The sequence below is a fragment of the Silurus aristotelis genome (genome assembly GCF_946808225.1).
Source record: "Silurus aristotelis genome assembly, chromosome: 4".
NCBI classification, from domain to species: domain Eukaryota; kingdom Metazoa; phylum Chordata; class Actinopteri; order Siluriformes; family Siluridae; genus Silurus; species Silurus aristotelis.
Window position 1 is genome coordinate 34027094 of NC_139577.1, and position 19552 is coordinate 34046645.

The 19552-nt window shown below is 38.3% G+C and overlaps 1 protein-coding gene across 1 annotated transcript; it reads right to left on the reverse strand.

Annotated features, from left to right (window-relative positions):
* Window positions 1-1987: 1987 nt before the first annotated feature.
* Window positions 1988-11638, reverse strand: LOC310724614 (deoxycytidylate deaminase-like). The gene is made up of 6 exons (XM_083538885.1): window positions 11565-11638; window positions 8349-8432; window positions 4924-5056; window positions 4620-4736; window positions 4190-4286; window positions 1988-2283 (listed from the first exon to the last, which is right to left on the reverse strand). The coding sequence occupies exons 2-6, from the start codon at window positions 8397-8399 to the stop codon at window positions 2220-2222; spliced, it is 462 nt and encodes a 153-aa protein (XP_083395011.1). The 5' UTR covers window positions 8400-8432; window positions 11565-11638; the 3' UTR covers window positions 1988-2219.
* Between the last annotated feature and the right edge of the window lie 7914 nt (window positions 11639-19552).

Below are 19552 nucleotides of genomic sequence, written 5' to 3' on the forward strand. Positions count from 1 at the left end.
CACCTTGCAAAATCTTGTTAAACAATCTGGTTGAAAACTCCACTGCATCTCTCCTAAACATCTCCATGCTTCTACCTAAATGTTATCTGGTCGAACCGACTTTCCACTCTTCATCCTCTTAATCGCTGCTCTCACTTCCTCCTTACTAATCCTATCAACTTCCTGCTTTACCAACTCCACATCATCCAACCTTCTCTCTCTCTTTCTGATTTTCCTCATTCATCAGCTGCTCAAAATACTCCCTCCATCTTCTCAACACACTCTCCTCACTAGTCAACACATTTCCCTCTCAATCCTTTACTGCTCTAACTTGCAGCACATCCTTCCCAGCTCGGTCCATCTGCCTGGCCAATCGCTACAAATCCTTTTCTCCTTCCTTAGTGTCCATCTTCTCCTACAGCTCCTCATATGCCTTTTCCTTGGCTTTCGCCACATCCCTCTTTACCTGCTGCTGCATCTCCTTGTTCTCCTGCCTACTTTTCTCATCACTCTGTTGATCCCACTTCTGTTTTGCCAACCTCTTTCTCCTTATGCTCTCCTGCACTTCCTCATTCCACCACCACGTCTCCTTGTCTTGCTTTCTATTTCCAAATGTCACACCAAGTACTTTTCTAGCTGCCTCCCTCATCACTCCTGCAGTAGTTTCCCAATCACCCAACACCTCTTCACCACCACCGAGCCTCTGTCTGATCTCTTCCCTGAATCTCACACTACACTCTTCCTCCTTCAGCTTCCACCATCTTATTCTTCTTGCAGTCCTCACTCTCCTTCTCTTCTTCTTCACCTCCAAACCCATCCTACAGACCACCATCCGATGCTGTCTAGCTACACTTCTCCTTCAGGTTGCATCTCCTGCATAGAACATAGTCCACCTGTGTGCACCTTCCTCCACTCTTATACGTCACCCTATGATCCTCCTTCTTCTTAAAATACGTGTTCACCACTGCCATTTCCATCCTTTTAGCAAAATCTACCACCATCTGCCCTTCCACATTCCTCTCCTTAAAACCATACCTACCCATCACCTCCTCATCACCTCTGTTCCCTTCACCTACATGCCCATTAAAGTCTGCCCCAATCACTAATCGTTCTTTCCAAGGTACACCATCTAAGACTTCATCTAATTCACTCCAGAATCTTTCCTTCTCCTCCATCTCACAGCCGACTTGTGGAGCATAAGCACTGATGACATTTATCATCTCCCCTTTAACTTCCAGCTTCACGTTCATCACCCTATCAGAAACTCTCTTCACCTCCACTACACTCTTACTGTACTCTTCCTGTAAAGAACATGTATACCATTACAATTTCCTGTTCCAGCATGATGATGCTACTGGGTATAAAGCAAGTCCCATGAAGATATGGTTGTTGGTGTGAAGGTTAGAGTGGAAGAACTTTGGAGTGGAAGTCCATCACAGAGCCATGACCACCTCAATCACACTGAACACCTTTTGGAATGAACTGGAACTGATCTAGTTTTTAACTAGCTGATCTATTGAACTATCTGAGCTGCTGAATAAATAGAATGGGAACTGTAATGTAACCACCTCACTGCCTGGAGCATTGTATCATAGCTGATCATGCTCTGATCCCAATTTCCAAACAGACTGGAATATGCAAAGAAAGTATTCCCCTGTGCTGTAACTTGTGTGACAAATAAAAGCCTCTTTCTTCCATGCAGTAATATATTAACATACGAGACTCCTATTAGATTTATTTCAGCACTCATCATTTTCCCATTCATGCATTATTCTTTTATTAATATAAAAAATAAAATAAAAATTTGCTGCAATGTAAGGCATTTGACAGCAAAGCAAAAAAAAAAAAAAAGATATTTTCCTTATCAGAAAATAAACAGAAGAAGAACAGAAGATTCCCTTAAGCAGGTGCATAACCCTACTATATGAGGAACTTTCCCCATGTAACCGTATAACTTCTAAGTATAGTTCAAACTTTAGAATAAGACAATACATAAAAAATATATATATATATATGCTGTTTAATTAATCATCAGTCATTTGAAAGACAAGACAAAGCATTGTGAAATAGCTTATATAGTGATACAAAATTTTCTGCTTAAAAATATATTTAAATTAGATGTTAAATTAAGTTTAATTTGAGAAATTTATTTAATTAAAGATACAGATACTCTATTAACCCATTACTAAATGTAAACTGCCCCAGTATTTTATTAGAGATGACTGCAGTCCAGGTCTTATTCACTCAGCATTCGGATCGATGGACTTCAGCAGTTCACAGACATCACCCTGTGCAGTGAATTGCCTAAAAACACACAACAAAACATTAACCAATCTGAACCATTTGTTTAAAAACAAATGACCTGTTTTTGCTTAAGACCAAGGCTACAACTCTCTGTTTTGCTACATCTTAGTGCTGCATTCAACACTATACATTGATTATGACTTTCTCCTGGATCGCTTACAAAATTACATCAGCATTCAGGGACTGGCATTAAGCTGGGTTAAATCCTACCTGTCTAATCGTTACCATTTTGTAGATTTAAATGGAGAATTATTCAGGGTTATGCAAGTAAATTATGGAGTGCCACAAGGTTCAGTTCTAGGACCTCTGCTTTTCACAATATACATGCTTCCCTTGGGAAATATTAAAAGAAGGTATGGGATTAGCTTCCACTGTTGCGCTGATGATACCAGCTATACATCTCATCAAAACCAGGTGATACACTCAATTAGCTTGGATAACTGAGTGAATTAATGAATTAAAAGATTGGATGACCCATAACTTTCTACTATTAAATTCTGATAAGACGGAGATTTTGCTCATCGGCCCAAAATCAAGTACACAGAAGCTCCAGCATCTTAACCTGCATTTAGACGGATGTTCTGTAACTACAAGTTCAACAGTAAAAGACCTGGGAGTTATTTTAGACTCCAACTTGTTTTTTAAAAATCATATCAACCAAGTTACAAAAACAGCCTTCTTTCATCTTAGAAATATTTTTAAGCTAAGAAACATGTTGTCTATATCTGATGCAGAGAAGCTCATCCATGCATTCATGACCTCCTTTGTAATGCATTACTAGGTGGATGTCCTGCATCATTAATAAACAAGCTTCAGTTTGTCCAGAATGCGGCAGCAAGAGTTCACACAAGGTCAAAAAAATATCACCATATAACCCCAATCTTCTCATCCCTACACTGGCTTCCTGTTAAGTTTCAAATCCACTACAAACTACTCCTACAAAACACTAAATGGTTTATCTCCATGTATCTCTCCAGTCTTCTAACACGCTACAAAGATCTCAAAACTCTGGACTTCTAGTAGTTCCTAGAATAGCAAAGTCCACTAAAGGTGGTAGAACATTCTCACATTTAGCTCCTAAACTCTGGAATAGTCTTCCTGACAGTGTTCGGGGCTCAGACACACTCACCCAGTTTAAGTGCAGCTTAAAGACGTATCTCTTTAGCGAGTTCTACACCTAACACACATCACATCATAACCTTGTGCTCCAGAACATCTGATCACATGCACATTATCATCTTGTGCTGATAATATCATGAACAGCAGCTACGCTAATTCCTCTCCACTGCTTCTCTTTCTCTCCCCATCCTGAGGCATCCTGAGGTTGCTCCAGGTCCAGTCACGTCCCACCTCATGAAGATTGTGGACCTTTAAAGAAGTAGATGCCCACAAACATCCTGAACCATCTAGAGACGTACCAGCGTCATTTGGATCCCACTTCATGTGGAGTTTGGACATTGAAACTCTTTGAGTGTTTAAAGGTTTTGGCATGGAGAAGCTGGTGTTGATCACAAATGTTGAGCTATTTTATTTGCTCAGTCGCTGCTGGTTCCATCATCTCAACTGACTGTATAAGACTGTAGATAGAACATTACTCATAATCACACACTCCAGTGCTCATGTTAGTTCTCACTATCCAGTGTTCTGTATTGTTTAAAGACTATAATCACACTCTTGATGTCACCCAAGTGGGAGTCCGCTCAAGGTTTCTTCCTCATAACATCTAAAGGAGTTTTTACTTGTCACAGTCACCACAGTCTTCATCATCAGGGATAAACACACACCATTCACTTTAATGCCTAAATTCTGTAAAGCTGCTTTGAGACAATGTGAAAAGCGCTATAGAAATAAACTTGACTGACCTGTTTCATCTAAAAACAGATAAACACACCCTTTGGAGACTCACCTTTGTTCAACACCTGCTGTTTCCAGCATTCTGCGCGATGCCTTTACTTCATTGGTTTCTCTGTATTTATTTGACAAATAGCAGACACCTCCTATACCTGTAGTTTGAAAATATTAATTAAGACACACACACAAACACACACACACACACACACACACACACACACACACACGTCCACATTAGGTTTAACATCTGAAACTATACATTTTCTTTGTAACTGCTCAATATTGTCTGAGCTTAAATAAAAACACTACCACAATGTATCAGTTGAAAGTCCTGTTCGTTAACTAGATCCACCACTGAACCTAGCAACATTTCACTTCATGTTGAAATGTGTTACATACCTGAGCTTACAAACAATGGAAACATTAAATAGTGTATAACAGGCACAAATATGTATTTATACAGGGATATGTGTGTTTTTCATCACCTGATTGGATGAGAATTTTGGCACACTCGTTACAGGGGAACAGAGTGACGTATATGGTGCATCCCTTCACATCCACTGAGGTTTTATTCGCGATGGCATTCAGCTCTGCATGGCACACTGTGACCAATAAAAAGCCATTTAAAATGTTATATATTTTAGAGTGTAAAAATAAATAAAGCAGCATAAGGTGTTGAAAATCCAGGGATATTTGTCATTGTTAGAAATAACGATAAGCAATGCAGGAGAAACTTTTTTTTAGGTTTAGAAAAAGTCGAGCACAACAGGATGCTGTACTATAACTTACCATATGGATATTTGTTGTCCAATACGTTTAACTCCTTCCTATTCCAGGGAAACTTGTCCTCACAGCCATTAGGCATTTTATTGTAGCCAACACCCACAATGTTCCCTTCTTGATTTACAATGCATGCACCCACCTACACAAAAATAATTCAGCTCAATTCATCTTCAGAAAGACACTGAAAGTAACAAAAGGCGATCTGTCAGAGAACATGTTAACAATGTTAGCAATCACTTTACAACCTTTTATAATAAATAAATATAATAAAATTAAAATTGAGGTAGAGTACCTCTCAAAAACTAGGAAACACCTAATCTTTTAACATTTTGAAAGACACATGCATGTTCTTTTTCTTTCTATGCAACAAAACACAAGAACTGGACAGTGAATGCCTGGAAGAACGTTCTGTAGACAGATGAGTCCAAATGTGACATTTTTGGCTCCAGCAGAAGAACTTAGGAAGGAGAACAGGGGAGATGTTAACAGACATACCCACAGTCAAAAATGGAGGTGTAGGCTTAATGGTCTGGGGTTGTTTTCATGAATAGCGTTCCTTAAATGTATCTGTCATTGTTTAGGCCTTGTTATAGCATCAGAGAAAGCGCTGGCTAAAGTAGTAAATGACCTGCTACTGGACTCTGAGCAGGGCTTAGTTTTCTTGCTTGACCCTAAATATTGCGACACCACTGATCACAATATTCTCCTTGTGAGCGCAGAAAATATTATTAGAGTTAACGTAATTGATCCCTCCTGGTTTTATCTAAATAATCATTATCATTTTGTAGATAAAATTTGATTACTCTACACTTTTTATTAGTGAGGTAAAGTTTGTTGTTCCACAAGGATCTGTCCCACAGGCCCACTGTTTCTTTCATCATATATGCTACCTCTGAGTGAATTCATAAACATGGACTCATTTCATTTAAATGAACTTATCCATCTGTGCACCCATAACCGGACTCTCAGGTCCTCCAATCATGTCTTGCTCAAAGTTCCTAGAACAAGATATAAATCGCAGGGTGACCGCATTTTCTCAGTGGCAGCTCCTAACTTTGGAATTCCCTCCCTCCTGATCTCAGCTCTAAAAGGGAATTCTCTACTTTTAAAGCTAAACTAAAGAGCCACTTATTCACCAAAGCCTTTGTTTTGTAGTAGAGGGTGTGCTTAGTGTTCTGCGTTTACGTTTATTTTATTTTTCTTTAATGATATATTTTATCAATTTTATGTTATCTCTAATTTCATTACTATTTTGCACATTGCCTTTTGCACTTTGTTCAGCACCTAGGTTCTACCTGGTAGTTGTTAGGTGCTATATAAATAAAGTTTGAATTTAATTGAATGGACTCAGACACAGTCTCAGTGTTTAATTCTAGGTTGAAAACATGTATTTATTCAAGCCTTTGTGAATATTTTTTTTTAGGTATAAAATCAGATACAGTGTGTTTTGGGTAAGTGGGCTGTTTGGATGCTGTCAATCTTTTTGGACCTTCCTGATTCATCCTGGTGCATTACCTCTTGATGGAGTTCTCTTCAATTGGTGAACACTCAGAACATGCTGCTGTTTAACCCAGCCATCATGGTAACCCAAGTCAGGTCACTCCTAGGGTCGGTTTCAAGCCGGGAAAAATTGGGAGGTTTGTGTTATGAAGGGCATCGAAAATAAAACATGTGGCAAATCAAATATGCGGATCACGATCCTGAATTTCATACTGGGGTTACCAATGACCACCACAGGTATCGTTAACAACAGGGTACCAGTGGAAATTAGACTTTTGTTGGCCGAAGGAGGAGAAGGAGAGAAGAAAGACATCTACAGAGACAGCAGGGAAAATGTGATTTGTAGTGAGAGTAGTGAGCAGGTTGAGAAGAGCCTGGAGAGGTGGAGATACACGCTGGAAAGAATGGGAATGAAAGTCAGTAGGAGTAAGACAGAGTACATGTGTGTGAATGAGAGGGAGGGCAGTGGAGGGGTGCGGTTGCAGGGAGAAGAGGTGGAGAAGGTGGAGGAGTTCAGGTACCTGGGGTCAACAGTGCAAAGTAATGGAGAGTGTGTTAGAGAAGTGAAGAAAAGAGTGCAGGCAGGGTGGAGTGGGTGGAGAAGAGTGATAGCAGGAGTGATTTGTGATAGAAGAGTATCTGTGAGAGTGAAAGGGAAAGTTTATAGGACTGTGGTGAGACCTGAGATGTTGTATGGATTAGAGACAGTGGCATTGAGTAAAAGACAGGAGGTGGAGCTGGAGGTAGCAGAGCTGAAGATGCTGAGATGTTCATTGGGAGTGACGACGATGGACAGGATTAGAAATGAGTTTATTAGAGGGACAGCGCATGTAGGACGTTTTGAAAACAAGGTGAGGGAGAAAAATGGAGAAAAAGGAAGACCAAGGAGGAGGTTTATGAATGTGGTGAGTGAAGACATGCAGGTAGTTGTTTTAAAAGAGGCAGATGTAGAGGACAGGGGGATATGGAGACGGATGATCTGCTGTGGAGAACCCTAATGGGAGAAGCCGAATGAAGAAGAAGAAGAAGAAGAAGAAGAAGTGCTGCTATTTCCACATTCTCTAAACACAAGATACTTCAAATGAAAATGAAATGATCATTACTTGGTGCCAGTTAATCAGGTAGTAAACAAGTTTACATTTTAAATGTTGGTTGTTTTTGTTTCACTTGGCAGATAATATCATGTAAGATCAAAATGGTAAACTGAATCTTCATCTTTGGGAAGAGGGCGAAGTCTGCAGGAGCCAAATCTGGGTGAGTGCAGGTGGGTGCAGAAGTGAGATCAGGTGGATTTGTTCTCCGAAGATTGTCATGAACAAGTTGACGAACAGTTTCAACATTTTCAGTAGTCGAGCTCATCAAAAGTCTTCCTGATCTCTAATCATCTTTCAATGGTTTTTCAGCTCTTAAAGCATGCATGCCAAGATATTTCCTCAACCCAGACATAACAGGTTGCCAGCATATACAATGTGGTATCAAAGGTTTTGAAACCAATGGTGTAACTGGTGCTATTCTGATGACATTCATTACCATGTCTGTAATTTCATCACGGACAGCAAGTTAGATCAAAGAGCACACGTTAAACTGGGCAAATCTGCCACAGAGACATTCGACACGACACACGTTCATAACATTTTCATGCATTCTTTATGACCAAATTATCTTTGTAAAGCTGCTTTGAGACATTGTCCATTGTTAAAAGCGCCATACAAATAAAACATTTATTGAATTAACATGGAGAATTGTGGGTAATATCCCAAGCCACACTGTCTGGTTAAAAAGAAAAAAATAATTCTATGATTGCATTCAATTTAAATCCTTTAATAGAAATAGAAAAGACTGGACACCCCTTTGAAATTTGAACCTCATAGAAAGGCAGTCAACAGGGGCAACATTGCAAGTGCTGCATAAGTTTGACAAAGTTTAAATACCTTTGTGCTTGGATCAGGGCTCTTCTTAGCAAACAGGAGAGCAACAGTCATAAAATATTTTTATCCTCAGATGATCCAGTTGCCCTGTAGAAGGTATAAAGAAAATGAGGTAAAGATTTACAATCCTGATTTCTGCCTTACATATTTAGCACAGCAAAAGCATGTCCTGTACATTGCCGTGTTTACTGTTATTAGAAATAAAAAGGCATCTTTTAGTGTAAATTGAGTGTGCAATGAATCATACATCATACAAAGTCATGTCCTGCAAAAGGCTGATTGGGTCCATGTTGTTATTCTCATTATACAGGGGTGTATGTGTGTGCAAAATATGCAGAGGTGGTCTTAAGTCAGTGTTTTAGTAATCATTTTAGTATATCATTTAAGTATATCTTCTAAACGAATGAACTTATAGAGATAACATTTATTTAGAGTAGTCAATGTGCAGCTTGAATTGCAGTACAGATTTTGCTGTCCTCTAAAAATAACTCAACATACAGACATTATTGTCAAAACATCTGACAATAAGCCACATGTCCTATCTATCGTGTTCATGTTTTTGTCTGCTTGACAGGGCCATACAAATTTGTGTATCTTGTATTAGAGCAGTTCAAATGTGTTGCTTTGAGTCCAATTCTCTCATACTGAACACTGGATGATCAACATGGACTTCATGGTAAAGAGTCTCTGAGGATGTGAGAATTAGAATTGTTGCTCTCCACAAAGATGCAGAGGCTGTAAGAAAATCAGTATCACCCTGAAACTGAGTTACTGTACAGTGACCAGCATCACACAGGTTTTCCAAGACGGGGTTCCAGTCGGAACAGACCACGCAAGGGTCCATCAAAGAAGTCGAGTCCTTGTGCTGTGCCAGAAGCTGCTTCAAAAAAGAGAGGCATGAGTGCTGAGGTCATTTCTTTAGAGGTTGCAGAAGCAGATCACATGAAACATTGCAAACAGTTTGCTAAAGAACAACCTGCCCAAGAATCACTGCAACCATGTCCTGTGGTCTGATGAGATTAAAATGAACTTGTTTGGCTCAGTTGGTTTTCAGCATGTGTGGTGGCAAACCAAGAAAAATTGTGTCTTGCCTACAGTTAAGCATGGTGGTGGCAACATCATGGTCGGGGGCTGCATGAGTGCTGATGGTACTGATGGGCTGCAGTTCATTGAGGGAAACATGGATTTCAACATGTACTGTGATGTTATGAAGCAGAGCATGATGCCCTCCCTTCAGAAACTGGGCCAAACAACAGATTTCCAAAATGAAAACAACCCCAAACACACCACCAAGATGACAACTGCCTTGCTGAGGGGTGAAGTTGATGGAGTAGTTGATGTCTCTAGACCTGAACACTATTGAGCAGCTGTGAAGCATCCTCAAGTGGAAGGTGGAGAAGCGTCATGTGTCTAACATCCAGCAGCTCCATGATGGATGTTAGACACATGACGCTTCTCCACCTTCCACTTGAGGATGCTTCACAGCTGCTCAATAGTGTTCAGGTCTAGAGACATCAACTACTCCATCAACTTCACCCCTCAGCAAGGCAGTTGTCATCTTGGAAGAGGATCCCAGCAACAACCTGTGCAACTCTGGTAAATTCCATGCCCAGGAGGATTAAGGCAGTGCTGGATGCTGTACTGCTATATAGGTTGCAGATTGACTACTCTAAACTATGTCCACTTTTAATTTCTATAGTATTGTCCCTTGAGAACATTATACTAAAATGGTTGCTGAAATGTGAGGAATGTGTAAAGGACATTAGACAGATAACTACCGTCTCTAGGTTACGACCGTAACCCTAGTTCCCCGAGGGAACGAGACGCTGCATCGAAACGCTATGGGAACGCCCCATAGCGTTTCGACGCAGCTCGAGTTCCTGAAGGGGAACCAGGGAGGTCTGAAGAGAAAAAAAGACAGGAACACTGGTCAAAAAAAAAAAGCTTGACTAAATAAAAGTTTTCAGTCTCGACTTGAACACTGATTGGAAGGTTGTTTAATAACTGTGAGGTTTATAAGAGAAACATCTGCCCCCTGCTGTAGTCTTCATTATTTAAGGTACCAACAAATAGCCTGCATCTTTTGATGGGGAATCATAATTTATCAAAAGTTTGCTTAAATAGTGCGGTGTGAGACTGTTCAGTGATTTATATGTTTTATAATCAATGTGAGATGTAATTAAATATGTAGACTGATTAAAACAGGGGTGATGTAGTCATATTTCCTGGTTCTAGTAAGGACTCTTGCTGCTGCATTCTGGACTAACTGAAGCTTATGTTTGCAGTTACTTGAACACCCAGACAGTAAAGCATTACAGTAATCTAATATAGATGTTACAAAAGCATGAACTAGTTGTTCTGTATTCTGTAATGACATGTTTTTAATTTTTGCAATATTTCTAAGTTCCCCTTCAGGAACTCGAGCTGCGTCGAAACGCTATGGGAACGCCCCATAGCGTTTCGACGCAGCGTCTCGTTTCCCTTGGGAAACTAGGGTTACGGTCGTAACCTACAGACGTTCATCCCAACGTCCTACCTCTACAACAAACTACCTTAAATTTAATAAACGTACACATTCTTTTATATAACCGTATTTTCACTTTATCTGTGTAAATTGTAAAATTGTCCATTGTAAAAAGCACTATACAAATAAAAAAATAATTGAATTGAATAGAATATTCAACTGTTTTGCAAACTGATGTTGAGGAACATTATTCTTAAATTGTTCGACAATTTGTAGATACAGTCTTTAACAGATTGGTGAAGCTCTGCCCATATTTACTTCTAAGAGACTCGGCCTCTCTAAGATACACTATTTATACCTAATTATCTTACCGGCCTGCTGTCAATTAACCTCATTAAATGCAAAACTGGTTAATTTGAATAAAACTTACTTTTCCAGGTTTTTGTTGCCCTGTGCCAACTTTTTTGAGACATGTTACAGCCATCAATTTCAAAATGACCTTTTTCTTTTTTTAAATGGTACATTTCCCCAGTTTAAACATTTGATATGTTTCTGTGTTCTATTGTGAATAAAATATGGATTAATGAAATTTGCAAATCATTGCATTTTGTTTATATTTACATTTTACACAGTTTTCCTACATTTTGGAATTTGGATTGTACTCAAAACATACAAAATCATAAAATAAAAAATAAAAAACTGAAACATTCATCAGACTATGACCCTGACATGGATAACAAACTTCACACACTTACACAATCTTTGGTGGTGGTGGTTCTAAATCAGAGTCTTTGCTACGTTCCTTGTTTTTGGAGGCCATCACACCACATCACACAAAGGTAAATGACCATTTTTACTGCACTGTAACTAGGGCACAAAAATGTATGCCAAAAGCAGATAGAAGCTGTAAAGAAAAGCACATTTAAAATAAAAAAAATAAAAAACACAATAAATAAGTTTATGTATGGAAATAAACTCTATAAATATAAATTAAATAATTTATTTAACAATAAACCATTAAAAAAGAGTTAGTATTTTGACTGATTTATAACACCTACCTTTTATTTTTATTGAGTTTTTGCAAAAGATGCTGTGCTGTTTCTGGTTGTATCCCGGTAACTCCTACCTGTGGCGTGCAAACGTAGAAGAAGGAAGAGTTATTTATATACATGTGGTCATGGCAAAACACAGAGACTAAATAATAGGTTGAATGTGACAGGGCGTTTCTAATCACAACTTCTAAATCAATATATAGAATGACATCGACTGACTCATTTTGTTTTTCAGAAGAAACTCAACATCATTCATTAATCATCCATTAAATGTATTATTTAGACTTGTTTGAATAATAAAATAAAAGATTTCAGAGCACATTTTGAAAGTGATCTAAAGTTAAAATGCTCAAGCTTTTAAGTCTGCTGGGGAACATTCCGTCTGCACACTGTTTGAGATTTCTCATTTCTGCCAGATTTGCTACCGGTTCCTCAGGTTGGTTGGATGTTGTTTTTTGACTACAATATTGAATAATGCCACTGTTTCGCACACCCAGGGATGAGTTTATTCAACGTACTACACCATGGACGGTCCTTAGCCGGGCTACGGAATGAGGAGGGTGGGTGTTGTGCTAACAACTCCATAACAAAATTAAGGACCGTCCATGGTGTAGTACTTTATCAGCATTCCCACAATTGAGCACCCATGGGGGGTTCAGGACCTTTCTCAAGGGCCCAAGAGTGGCAGCCTGGTATTGGAAACCACAATCCCTGGATCTAAAGTCTAATGCCACTAAGCTACCACGCCCCAATTCAAGGTTTGCACTACACAAATACGTTGATCTGTACAATAGACCTTTTATGGTCTTTTACACTGCTGAAAAGGATTTTTTAAGTCATGTGTAGATTCAGGGCTGGTAGTAATCAAGCTTCATTGGTCTAATCTAATTAAAACATTGATCAATTTAACGGGGTTAGTTGTTTATTTCACTAAGAGGAGAAGGACCTTCTTCCCGTGGGCTCACCACCTGCAGGAGGGACCGTAGGGGCGGTGCTGTGAGGATTGGGCAGCAGTCGAAGGCGGGGGCCTGCTTAGACTGCTGCCCCCGCGACCCGAATTACGGGTTAAGCGGGAGAAAATGAATGAATGAGAAGGACCTTTTTCACAAAATAACCTGTTGAAGTTTAGAGAAAATTATTTATTAAAAATGTGTGTTGTGTTTAGGTTAAATGTATTATATTTATATTACTTTCTATTTACAGGAACAACAAACACTGAACGATTAAGAATTTGAAGTCATGACCATTTTATTTATGAAGCTACTATTTCCCTGATAGCGTCGCAGAAGTTATTTTTAGTAGGTGTAACATCTTGTTACACCCTGAACAAAACAATGCACATCTGCATTTTTGTAATTCACCAGAAGGTAAATAATTAGACATTTATTTAAATAACACTTCATATTTCCATTTCAGAAGAACTATGAGATGAACATTACCAGGACAGATCCATAAAGAGTGTGACAGCTCTACTAGTTAAATTAATACATTTAATTTATAAATCACTTTTAAAAATAGTATTTTTCCTTAAAACAGCTTCATGTAAATCTAGATGTAGGTTTAGTTCCTTGATGTCAGAAGCTCAATAAAGTAGACATTAGAAGAAAATGGCCAGGAAGCTTTAAACCCATTTTTAGCTGAGCACCAGATTTGGATTTTTGATGGACTGGTCATTGCATGCTGCTCAGTTCACCAGATTTATCTGGATCAACTTAGGATGCTGTGTAAAATATAAATTAAAAACAGAATGATTTGCAAATCCCATAAAACCACATTTGATTCACAATAAAACATACAAAACATATTAAATGTTTGAACTAAGGTAATGTACCATTTCAATGAAAATATAAAGTAATTTTAAATTGAATAGTTGCAAAACATCTCAGAAAGGTTGGTACATTTTAAACCCTAATTAAAATATTAGTTGAAGATAACACAAATGAACACAACTTGTAGTTTTTTTATTCACAATAGAATATAGATAACATATCAAATGTTGAATGTGAGACATTTTGAAATGTCATGCCAAATATTGGATCATTTTGGATTTCATGAGAGCTACACATTCCAAAAAAGTTGGGACAGGTAGCAATCAGAGGCCGGAAAAGTTAAATGTACATATAAGGAACAGCTGGAGGACCAATTTGCAACTTATTAGGTCAATTGGCAACATGATTGGGTATAAAAAGAGCGGTATAAAGTGGAAAACTGTTCTGTGGTCAGATGAATCAGAATTTTAAGTTCTCTTTGGAAAACTGGGACCCCATGTCATCCGGACTAAAGAGGATAAGGACAACCCAAGTTGTTATCAGCGCTCAGTTCAAAAGCCTGGTATAGGGTTGCATGAGTGTGTGTGTGTGTGTGTGTGGCATCGACAGCTTACACATCTGGAAAGGCACCATCAATGCTGAACAACATATGCTCCCATACAGATGTCGTCTCTTTCAGGGAAGACCTTGCATTTTCCAACACGACAATGCCAGACCACATACTGCATCAATTACAACAGCATGGTTGCGTAGAAGAAGGATCCGGGTACTGAAATGGCCAGCCTGCAGTCCAGATCTTTCATCCATAGAAAACATTTGGCCCATCATTAAGAGGAATACCCACATGTTGACCCACTTGGGATTGTATAGTCTTTAATAAGCCAGTGTCTATAAGAGCCTCTCTCTAACACAGTGCTGCTGCAGAAAGTATGGTGAACTGAGCAGCATGCAATAATTAGTCCCTCATATATGACTCCAAATCTGGTGCTCGGTGAAAAATGGAGTTTAAGCTTTCTGGCCATTTTCTAATGATGTCTACTTTTACTGAGTCTCTGACTTCAAGGATCTAAACCTACATCTAGATTAACATGAATCTGCTTTGTGGCATTATCTATTTTTAAAAGTGATTTATAAATTAAATGCATTTTATTGAACTAGTAGAGCTGTCACATGCTTTATTGATCTGTCCTGGTAATGTTCATCTCTCAGTTCTTCTGAAAAGGAAATATGAAACAAGGAAGTGTTATTTAAATAAATGTCTAATCATTTATCTTCTGGTAAATTGCAAAAATGCAGATGTGCATGGTTTTGTTCAGGGTGTAACAAGATGTTACAGATACTAGAAAAATCTCTGTAATGGCATCAGGGAAATAGTAGCTTTGTGCATAAGTTGGGCATGACTTCAAAGCATTCATTGTTCCTGTAAATAGTTTTTTTTTCTTAATAGAAATAAGATTACTTTTAAATAAAAATTGTATCTATTGAAGGAAAAACATCATTATCCCCTTAGTTAAAAAAATAAACAACTAACCCTATTAAATTAATCAATGTTTTAATTAGATTAGACACAACAGAGCTTGAATATAGATCAAAGTATTTGTGTAGTGCAACCCTTGAATTAACCTATCTCTATATGAACTTGAGAATCAGTGGCACTGGTTAAAATTGCAGTCAAAAAATGTCCAACCAACCTGAGGAACCGATCATATCTGGCAGAAATAATGAGTGAAAATCCCAAACAGGAACGTTCCCCAGCTGGCTTGAAAGCTCTTGAAGTACTTTAAAATGTGCTGACCAAAATATACTCTAATAGAAAAGACTTTGAACTTTTGCTTTGAGAATGTTGATGGAGAAGTATAGAGAAGGTCAGAAGGAGTTGCATTGTGTGTTTATGGATTTAGAGAAATTGTGGTACTGTATGAAAAAGTCAGGTGTGTCAGAGAAGTATGTGAGCGTGGTGCAGGACATGTATGAGGGCAGTGTGACAGCAGTAAAGTGTGCAGTAGGAACAACAGACTGGTTCAAGGTGGCGGTTGGACTGCATCAAGGATCAGCTCTGAGCCATTTCCTGTTTGCAGTGGTGATGGACAGGTTGACGGACGAGGTTAGACAGGAGTCTCCATGGACTTTGATTTTTGCAGATGATATTGTTATATGTGGTGAGAGTATGAAGCAGGTTGAGAAGCGCCTGGAGAGGTGGAGGTACACGCTGGAGAGAAGGGGAATGAAAGTCAGTAGGAGTAAGACAGAGTACATGAGAGGGAGGGCAGTGGAGAGGTGCGGCCGCTAGCAATTCTCTGTTGTATACTGTTTCCAACTTTTAAACATCCACTGAATTCACTGCAGGCACAGAGGCGGGTGGGTTGGAATCCATATGTAAATGTATTAAAATACCAAAAGTACAAACCAAAGATGTAATCTGAGGATGAAGCAGTCCACTAGACCAATAATTCAGACAAACAGACGAGAACCTAGTAGGGTCGAAAACACAGTAAAACACAGATCATGAATGGTTTGGTAATGCAATGGAAGCAACCACAATACTTCGCATGGGTGACAGTGTGAGCATGGTTTAGGAATGCTTCCCTCTGCCAGTGTGGGGTATAGTCCAGAGTTTAAAGCATTAAAATGTCCCTGTGTTGTGTTACAGAGTGTTTCCTCTACATATAACAAGTATATTTTAAATCTTTGATGTTGTAGGCTCGATGATATAATGACAGTTTCAATAAAATAAAAAAAATGTATACTAAGTTTGCAATCTAGTGTTAATTTATCAATCAATTTAGACTTCGAAGCACTTTTGTACATTGTTCTGGATAAGAACGTCTCACTCCTCACACACACTGAGAGTGTCAGGGGTTCTAGGTTTTTGTTTTTACTTTTTTTGTGGTCCCTTTTTCCCCCACCAGATGTCGCCAGAACGTTCCAGAGTCCATAGTTAGCTTTTACTGTTTCCACCTGAGTTTTATTAGCCTGTTGTCTGTAAGTTCCCCTTTTTGTGCCTGTCTCTTGCTAGTTTATTGATGTTATGTTTTGTGATCTGTTTCCCAAATTGGTATTTGAGTCTCATGCCTTTTCTTGAGTTGCCCAGCTTTGTTTGATTTTGTTGGATTTTTGGTACTTGTGTAATTGGGATTTATATTTTCTGTTATATATTTTTGGACTTTTCATAATAAAATTATGGATTGTTTGTCATTTCTGAATGTGTCTTTGCATTTGGGTTCATACGCCACCCTGTGGCAGACTTCTCGAGCTCCTGCCTCTCATGCAGTAGACTCTGGTTCGAGCTAAGACCCTGAAAGAACCCTCATTCCACACACTCTCACCAGAACCTTATAAACCTTATATACAGCTTCTCATTTAATGCTTTATTCACGTAAAAGTAGTAAGGAACGGCCCATAACATAAAAGATTGCCATAAGATAAAAATAAAAAGATACTTTTTAGAAATTCAGATACATGAAAAATGCACTTACTTAGTAATACATAAAATATGATTCAGACCAATGAATTATCAAATTAGATCATTATAATAAAACTTTGTGTTTTTCTTTGTCTTTACAGTCACCTCTGACGGCGTTTTCTCTCCTTCCTCAGTAGTATCTGATTCTAAGACACTGTGCACTGAGATACTCAGGCAGCAGGTGGTGCTGTTGCTTAGATATTGACTGCAGGACGTTTATGTGTTAGGATAAGTATAGAAGGAGGAAAGCACTACTTACTACTACTACTTACACCCCTTATCTTCACACCCATATGTAATTTGTCTCCAAACTGTTATTACAAGGCTAGAAGCACAGAATTGTAAAGAACATGTATACCATTACAATTTCCTGTTCCAGCATGATGATGCTGGTTAGAGTGGAAGAACTTTGGAGTGGAAGTTCATCACAGAGCCCTGACCACCTCAATCACACCGAACACCTTTTGGAATGAACTGGAACTGATCTAGTTTTTAACTAGCTGATCTATTGAACTATCTGAGCTGCTGAATAAATAGAATGGGAACTGTAATGTAACCCCCTCACTGCTTGGAGCATTGTATCATAGCTGATCATGCTCTGATCCCAATTTCCAAACAGACTGGAATATGCAAAGAAAGTATTCCACTGTGCTGTAACTTGTGTGACAAATAAAAGCCTCTTTCTTCCATGCAGTAATATATTAACATACGAGACTCCTATTAGATTTATTTCAGCACTCATCATTTTCCCATTATTCTTTTATTAATATAAAAAATAAAAATAAACATTTGCAATGTAAGGCATTTGACAGCACAGCAAAAAAAAAAAAAAAAAGAGATTTTCCTTATCAGAAAATAGACATAAAGAAGAACAGAAGATTCCCTTAAGCAGGTGCATAACCCTACTATATGAGGAACTTTCCCCATGTAACTGTATAACTTCTAAGTATAGTTCAAACTTCAAAATAAGACAATACATGAAAAATTTATCTATGTATGCTGTTTAATTAATGGGTTAATAGAGTATCTGTATCTTTAATTAAATAAACTTCTCAAATTAATTTTAATTTGAGAAGTTTATTTAATTAAAGATACAAATACTCTATTAACCCATTACTGAATGTAAACTGCCCCAGTATTTTATTAGAGATGACTGCAGTCCAGGTCTTATTCACTCAGGATTTCATTGAAGGACTTCAGCAGTTCACAGACATCACCCTGTGCAGTGAATGGCCTAAAAACACACAACAAAACATTAACCAATCTAAACCATTTGTTAAAAAACAAATGACCTGTTTTTAGCTTAAGACCAAGGCTACATCTCTCTGTTTTGCTACATCTTAGTGCTGCATTCAACACTATACATTGATCATGACTTTCTCCTGGATTGCTTACAAAATTACATCAGCATTCAGGGACTGGCATTAAGCTGGTTTAAATCCTACCTGTCTAAGCGTTACCATTTTTTAGATTTAAATGGAGAATTATTCAGGGTTATGCAAGTAAATTATGGAGGGCCACAAGGTTTAGTTCTAGGACCTCTGCTTTTCACAATATACATGCTTCCCTTGGGAAATATTAAAAGAAGGTATGGGATTAGCTTTCACTGTTACGCTGATGATACCAGCTATACATCTCATCAAAACCAGGCGATACACTCAATTAGCTCGGATAACTGAGTGTGTTAATGAATTAAAAGATTGGATGACCCATAACTTTCTACTATTAAATACTGATAAAACGGAGATTTTGCTCATCGGCCCAAAATCTCAACCTGCACTTAGACGGATGTTATTTTAGACTCCAACTTGTTTTTTAAAAATCATATCAACCAAGTTACAAAAACAGCCTTCTTTCACCTTAAAAATATTTCGAAGCTAAGAAACATGTTGTCTATATCTGATGCAGAGAAGCTCGTCCATGCGTTCATGACCTCCTTTGTAATGCATTACTAGGTGGATGTCCTGCATCATTAATAAACAGCTTCAGTTTGTCCAGAATGCGGCAGCAAGTGTTCTTACTAGGTCGAGAAAATATCACCATATTACCCCAATCTTCTCATCCCTACACTGGCTTCCTGTTAAGTTTCAAATCCACTACAAACTACTCCTACAAAACACTAAATGGTTTATCTCCATGTTTCTCTCCAGTCTTCTAACACACTACAATCCGTCACGCTCCCTGAGATCTCAAAACTCTGGACTTATAATAGTTCCTAGAAGAGCAAAGTCCACTAAAGGTGGTAGAACATTCTCACATTTAGCTCCTAAACTTTGGAATAGTCTTCCTGACAGTGTTCGGGGCTCAGACACACTCATCCAGTTTAAGTGCAGATTAAAAACATATCTTTTTAGCAAAGCCTACACATAACACACATCACATCATAACCTTGTGCTCCAGAACATCTGATCACATGCACATTATCAACTTGTGCTGTTTATATCATGAACAGCAGCTAC

What these genes read in the sequence shown, in the direction of transcription:
- LOC310724614 (XM_083538885.1), bottom strand. Translation starts at nt 8,399, where the DNA reads ATGACTGTTGCTCTCCTGTTTGCTAAGAAGAGCCCTGATCCAAGCACA. An exon ending in GGACAACAAATATCCATATG is followed by an intron (nt 4,737 to 4,923) that starts GTAAGTTATAGT and finishes TATTGGTCACAG; the next exon opens with TGTGCCATGCAGAGCTGAAT. An exon ending in ACAGCAGGTGTTGAACAAAG is followed by an intron (nt 2,284 to 4,189) that starts GTGAGTCTCCAA and finishes GTGTGTTTTTAG; the next exon opens with GCAATTCACTGCACAGGGTG.